Below are 6,668 nucleotides of genomic sequence, written 5' to 3'. Positions count from 1 at the left end.
AGGTTGGAGCCAGTGTGACACAGTTGTAATGCTTACATCTTGAGCTCTTCTCTTTTAAATTTAGTCACAATTCATATCTCTATTAGTTATTTACTTAAGTAACACAAGCATGTAACTTTTAAATAACTTCAAAGAATTTGAAAAGAAATATGAGTAATTTTGTTTGTTAATCTTTCCAGTGGAGACACAGAACATTTGCATGTGACTAAGTTGCTGTATTTAGTAGGACGAATGCAATTGGTGCTTCCATAATATTAGTGCTGGTATAGCACATGTCCATAAGTGGATTGAATCCTTGGATTGAATCAAGTGCAACTTGACTATACTTGAAGAAAGATGCTCCTGTACTAAACATGTATGAACTAGTTTTCTTGTCATTATTCTTTAAACTACACATAGTAATTATCATTCACATTGCTGTGGGAATTTTAAGAAGTCTACATACAATTTAAAATACATGGGAGGCAATATGTAGGTTATCTGCAGAAACACCACCATTTTCTATAAGGACTGTGAGCATGGATAGCTAGGATAGCTATGTATAATGATACATAATGCAGAAAAAGTAGGTGGAAGTGAATCTTGCTTTTACCTCTGAAACTCTGGAGACACAAATATTCTAAACTTTATAAATTCTGCGAGAAGGCCCTTGCCACTTTTATGTTGCTTCTGGGTCACATATTTGTATACTTTGAATTTTATACTTCAAGTTAGAATGCCTATGGCTTCCTAAAAATGTATGTGAAAATTCACCTGCTTTCCTGTCGCAGTATATTCCCCCACCCCCACCCCCCGCGCTACATTTTACAGTAAACTTGGTAATTTGGGAGGAGCTAATGTGAGAGGAGTAAGGAGAGGAGGAGAAAAAGGAAGAGGAGGAGCAAGAGGAGAGATGGAGGAGCCATGGAGAACCATGCTTGTATCCAGGATGGTCCTTGGTAACGATTTATATCATAAGGTTAGATATTGGCTTACAACTCTAATTGTATGGGCATCTTGTTAATTGAGCATTTCTAATTATATAAAGCCTTTAGATAATATTAAACATTAGAGTCTCATTTCTATCACGTGGATGGCGGGATGGTCTGGGCTCAGCCAAGCATTGTGGAGACAGCATGGTAGATTAACAGAGCCATCTCCCAAGCTGGCGCCTCGTGGGTGCCAGGGCCGGTGCTCCTGCCTCGCCTGAGCCGAGCAGTGGCGAGAATACGCTGCTGTTCACGGCCCAGCACTTGCCTAGTCGGAAACATGGCAGTCTCATAACAACAAGCCCCATTGGGTGGCGCCATTTTAAATATTACCATAACACTTCACAACAAAGAATCATTATGTTTTCGTATCTGTGTTGATAAATAATAATAATGGAAATTTAAAAAGAATCCATAACTCACAAACGAGCATGATCATTGTTCAGTGTCTCAGACTGGTTAATCTTTTGATGCAGATTCAAATGGGCTTTCTGATTTTGCAGCCAAGCAAGGCATAAGTAGCTTTCCGAAGGCTGAGGGTTCGGTCTAGAGTGGGGAATCACTTCTCTACTTAATGTGAAAAGCAGCACTTAGAGTTCTGTGACAATAGCGGTGGACCAGGGGATGGCAGTGCCCTAAGCAGGAGTCATTCAAGGTGGCTCCCAGTGAACAGTCCACGCCTACCTTGCTTGTGCAGTTCACTAGTGTTTGTGTGCCTTGTGAAACTGTTAGCAAGTGGACATTGAATTCCTCACTGATATTCATTTTAAGAAATTGCTTCAACTTGCGAGCAGCACGGTTTAGAAAAGCAGCTTCCTATTAGAAAAAAAAAATCAAAAGTGTTGTTAACATAAACCCTGTCTCTTAGCTATACCCCACCTCCGCCCCAGCTTTCTATTCCGGTTAATCACATGACTGATGAGTAACAGGAATGAAACTGTTTGGCTGCAAGGAAACAGAGAACATGAAGTGCCTAGAATTTGGTTTAATGATTATCTGAGTTTTAAGAAGTCGTTTCTCCATTATGTACATGGGGCTTTATCATTTACGGGTGAACATGTTACAAGACCATATACTTTTAACAGGATAACTAAAGAAGAAGGCTGCTGAAAACACTAGTAGAGAAAGGTATGTGGGGTTTCTTTTTGCTAACATTTGGAACACTTGAGCTCTGGAAGTATAGCTGGTAGTAAAATAAAAGAAAAAACGAAGAGCCATGTAATCTCAGACATAAGCTTTTTTAGATATATTAATTAATTAACTAATAAATAAAAGAATTTATGGTTATGCAACACTGTGAGGTTAATAGCTGTGTGAGTTTTAGAAAGACCATCAAATGTTATAGAGCATCTCTTCTTCCTATGGGGAAAATTTACAAATTTCTGGAACTTGTGGATATGTTTATCCATTGTAATTAACCAACTAGAGCTGACTTTGGCATAAACTTTAGCAAGTACTAAATAAAAAAATCAGACTGTCTAAAACTAAATTTGTGTGTGTGTGTGTGTGTGTGTGTGTGTGGTGTGTGTGTATGTGTCTAAGAACTTTCCTTCAAAAAAGGTTTAGGGGAAAAGAGACACTTGTGCCTTTATAGTCACTGTTTTGAGGAGTTTCAAGGTAAACAACAGGAAATAAGGGCAACAAATTATTATGTATTTTGTATCTATTGGGGACAAGATATGTGTAAAATTAACATATAATAGACCACAGTATAATATAATGGACAAATGGTAATCCTGTCATTAGTATAAAAAGATTATGGAATTAATTTAATTATCTAACAGAATTGTGTATAAAACCAAGCTCATAATAAAGTCCAAATTATCATTACCTTTGTATCATCACATAGATGTTTTTTAAAAAAGTTTGGTTCATTATTCGGGCAATTGTTATCGGTTCCTGTCATTTTGTCCTGTAATAATATAAAACAATATAGTTAAATGCAGAGAACATCTCTAACACATATTTATAAAATAAGATTCTAATATCTGATACTCATATGAACACTTTAAGGAAAGTAAATTTGCCTGATTCTACTTACTGGCATCAAGAATAATATTTCTTTACATGAAAAATAAGCAAATATGTACAATAGCATCTCAAATAAGATTCATTATCCCTTAAGATCAAACTGAACTAGCTCTGCCCAGTAGACTGGTGATTCCAGGCTATTGGAGCTTCTTAAAGATTTCAGAAAGCCTTAGTCTGGATAATATTGTCAAAACAATAAGTAAAGCAAGGTCAAGTTTAGTAAGTACTTCAGATCTTCATCTATCTGCCGCTCAGGGGAATGTGCATTGTTCATGTTATTCATGCAAAGGAGGAGTGGTCTCCTGGCTTTAAAATGTGTGCACTTACTGTTTTACTTGTAGGAAATAGTGCCTGGACACATAATTGTTTAAAATTTAATACTTACTGATGACCATTGTCGAAAGATTTCTGCAAAACTCTATATTGAAGTTAATTTAAGAAAACAGCGACCTGGAATTTTCTGGCATTTGGCAGATGGGTCCCTGCATCCTCTAAATATGATTATGTCATACCTTGGAGAAGTATGCCTTTGGAAATGTGTCTGTACCAGTCACCCAAGGCATACTGGAATTATCACGGGAGCAAGACATATATTTTCTAAAACTACCATCTTATAACTAAAGGTAGTGAAGAGTTATTTGTCTACTAAGTCATTTTTTATCAAGTTAAATTTAATCTCAAGAATGACATCAAATTATGCATACATTTTTATTAAACATACAAGTCTCATATGAAATATGTCACTGAATTAAATTCTTGGAGCATTCTAGTAAATTGCATGACAATATTTGAAACTTGTTTTTGGTTAGGCCAATTCTGTGAGAAACTAATACAATTTCATATGCCTACAGAAGAGATTGTTAAGCTCTTTTGTATGTTTACCAAGTCTTTGACCAAAAATTAATTTTCAGTATGGTACTAGTATACCTTTGACATGAGCATGTAAGACGTCAGAGTTGCCTTATGAAGTTACCATTCAAGCCTTTCAAGAGCAGCCCAGAGTATGAATTTATAATGAAAGAAAAAATTCCTATTTCTTGATTTAACAAGTGTCAAAATAATAGATTCCTACAGGCATGTTGGTTCGTGTAAACATTATTTCCAGCTTCTTATAAATATGGAAAAACCACAGTGGAAAAGCCAAAATCACTATGAGTTATGAGGTGACTTGCTCCTAGCAAAGGTCTTTGATTTCATTAGGTTGTACCTTGCCATTTTTTTCTATTATACACTCAACCTTCTTTTCTTAATTTTTGATATATTCCTCTGAAATGGCACAAGACCAAGGCAACTCTTAGAAATTATTTAACTGGGGGCTTGTTTACAGTTTAAGAGGTGTAGTCCATGATTATCATGACAGGAGGCAGTCAGGCATGGCACTAGAGCATTAGCTAAGAGCTTTACATCCTGCTTCACAGGCAAAGACAGAAACTGGGCTTGGAGTGGGCTTTTGAACCCTCAAAGCATTTCCCTCAGTGACAACCTCTGCAACAAAGCCACACCTAATCTTTTCCAAACAATTTTACCAGCTTGGAACTAAACATTAAAATACATGAGCTCATGGGACCATTCTCATTCAAACCACCACATTCAGCTCCCTGGTCCCCATAGGCTTCTAGCCATATCAGAATGTAAAATGCATCAGGCCAACTTCAAAAGTCTCCATAGTCTTTTGGTCTTGAAACAGACTGTTTACAATTTCAAAGTTCTGAGTATCCTTGAGACTAAAGACAATTGTAAAACCCCACAAAAGCAAAAATCAAAATGCTGATCACATACTTCCAGTGTCACCATACATTGACACTGAATATACATTACCATTCCAAAAGGGAGAAACAGAAACTTATCAATGAAACAGTGGACCAAAGCAAATTTGAAATCCAGTAGGGCAAACTCCAAATTCTGTATCTCTCTTCCCAATGTCAAAGGGCTGAATGGATAGTTCTTCATATCTCCCTCACTTCCCTGCTTTGCTGACTGAAACACACTTATCATTCTCAGGCTGGTTCCACACCCTACCTACAGCTTCTCTCTTTGTAGATACACCATACTGTGACTTTTCCAACATTGTGGGATCTCCGTCACAATCCAGCCTTTTAAATTCACAGCTTTACACAATGGTGTCCCTGGACTTCTCTGCAAAGATTCCCCTGACAAATGCCTTTACTTTAACAGCTTTCCTAAACCAGGGAACACGAACATTCCACAATACCTTCCCTGTATCCCACTTAATTCTAAAGCAAAACTACAGGGCTGAAGCAGCCAACTTCTGCTAGGTGGAGCTGGAACCTGTCCCCTCTGTGAATTGCATTTACATATGTTTTCCATTGTTGTTTAGTCCAAAGAAAAATCGCAGGTCTTTTTTCCCCCTTGGTTGCAGAATTTGCCCAGTGAGGTCTTGCCCAGAGGTTACTACTCCCTTTTGTTCATCCAGAATCAGGGCTTTAAACTTCTCCCATGATTGAGCCCCAATACCAAATGTCTTGCTTCTCTTTTTCTCCCCAAACTGTACATTTTGAATTTCTCTTTGCCTTGTTTGCATCTCTTCATTGTAGTTATGCATGAAAGTGAATAAAATTACTACTTGACACAATATTATGCTGTCTTGAAATCTCCTTTGTCAATGATATTAGTGGAGAACTCTTCAATTTAACCACAGTTGGGTTTGTTGGCAGAAAGTAGCCACATTCCTCGCAGAAGTATAGCAAGAATGGTCCCTAGTCCAGTTGATATTGTTCTTTTCACCAGTGCTTACATAGTCAAAATTGCCCTCGGCACCACTATTTTCCATATTTTTATGATCATGGCCAATTATGCCCTACTTATTATTCAAACAACTTTTCTTGTCCAAAGTTAGAAAATCTTCCAAACAACTGTACCTGTTATACCTCTATTTCCAAACATTAACCATAGCACATACCTTCTACATCACTTTTTAAGTGTATTTATCCTTTAATTTTTTGCTTTATACATGTTTTCTACAAAATCTTACATATGCTCACTTAACAAGACACTAATGACCAGTTTATTTTTCAGTCGTTATTTTCTGACAATGCAAAGAGCTCGCCATGTTTCCATTTTCTCTTCTCTGATATTAATCTTGGCTCCTTTTCTGTTAGTTTCTTAAATGGTGTAAGAAAAATGTTAAAATTTTCGAATGTTTTTATGGGTAATCTATTTAGTGCACACAGGTAGATGAGTATAGGTATGTGCTTACAATAGCACATGTGTGGAAAATAGAGGACAACGCTTGAGGATTCTCTTCTGTCTCCTTGTGAGCCCCAGGGATTGAACTCGTGTCTGTAGGCCTCCACACAAGTACCTTTACCCACTAAGCCTTCTCCTTGGCCCTAATCTCTTTTTTTTTTAATTTTTCTATTTTACTTTGCTTATGTTTTGTGTTCATTTATTATTCATCTATTCATGTTTAGTAGAATCAGTAAATAGTACTTCTGACTTTGTAAATGCATGCTACAGCTGATTAGATACTGTTGAGCTGTTACTTACCAGTGCCTCTGTCGTATGGAAGAATGAATCCACTTTCCATGTCTGCTCGAGGAATTATCAGAAACGTGTGAGTTCAGATAGACAGAAAGAAAGAAAGGAAGAAAGAAAGAAAGAAAGAAAGAAAGAAAGAAAGAAAGGAAGAAGGGAGGGAGGGAGGGAGGG

General features: G+C 37.1%; 1 protein-coding gene across 3 annotated transcripts in view; it reads right to left on the bottom strand.

Annotated features, from left to right (window-relative positions):
- The window catches only part of Il7 (interleukin 7), a 43,427-nt gene that overhangs the window by 1,513 nt on the left and 35,246 nt on the right, over positions 1-6,668 (bottom strand). For all 3 annotated transcript variants that reach the window (XM_028767703.1, XM_028767704.1, XM_028767706.1), the window contains 2 exons: positions 2,800-2,880; positions 1,653-1,784 (listed from right to left, as the gene is read on the bottom strand). In XM_028767703.1, the coding sequence (XP_028623536.1) occupies positions 1,653-1,784; positions 2,800-2,880 (213 nt within the window). The remainder of the gene's footprint in view (positions 1-1,652; positions 1,785-2,799; positions 2,881-6,668) is intronic.

This window comes from Grammomys surdaster, unplaced genomic scaffold (genome assembly GCF_004785775.1).
Source record: "Grammomys surdaster isolate TR1022 unplaced genomic scaffold, NIH_TR_1.0 63, whole genome shotgun sequence".
NCBI lineage: Eukaryota > Metazoa > Chordata > Mammalia > Rodentia > Muridae > Grammomys > Grammomys surdaster.
The sequence above is the reverse complement of the archived record's forward strand: the minus strand, read 5'-3'. Positions and strand labels throughout refer to the sequence as shown.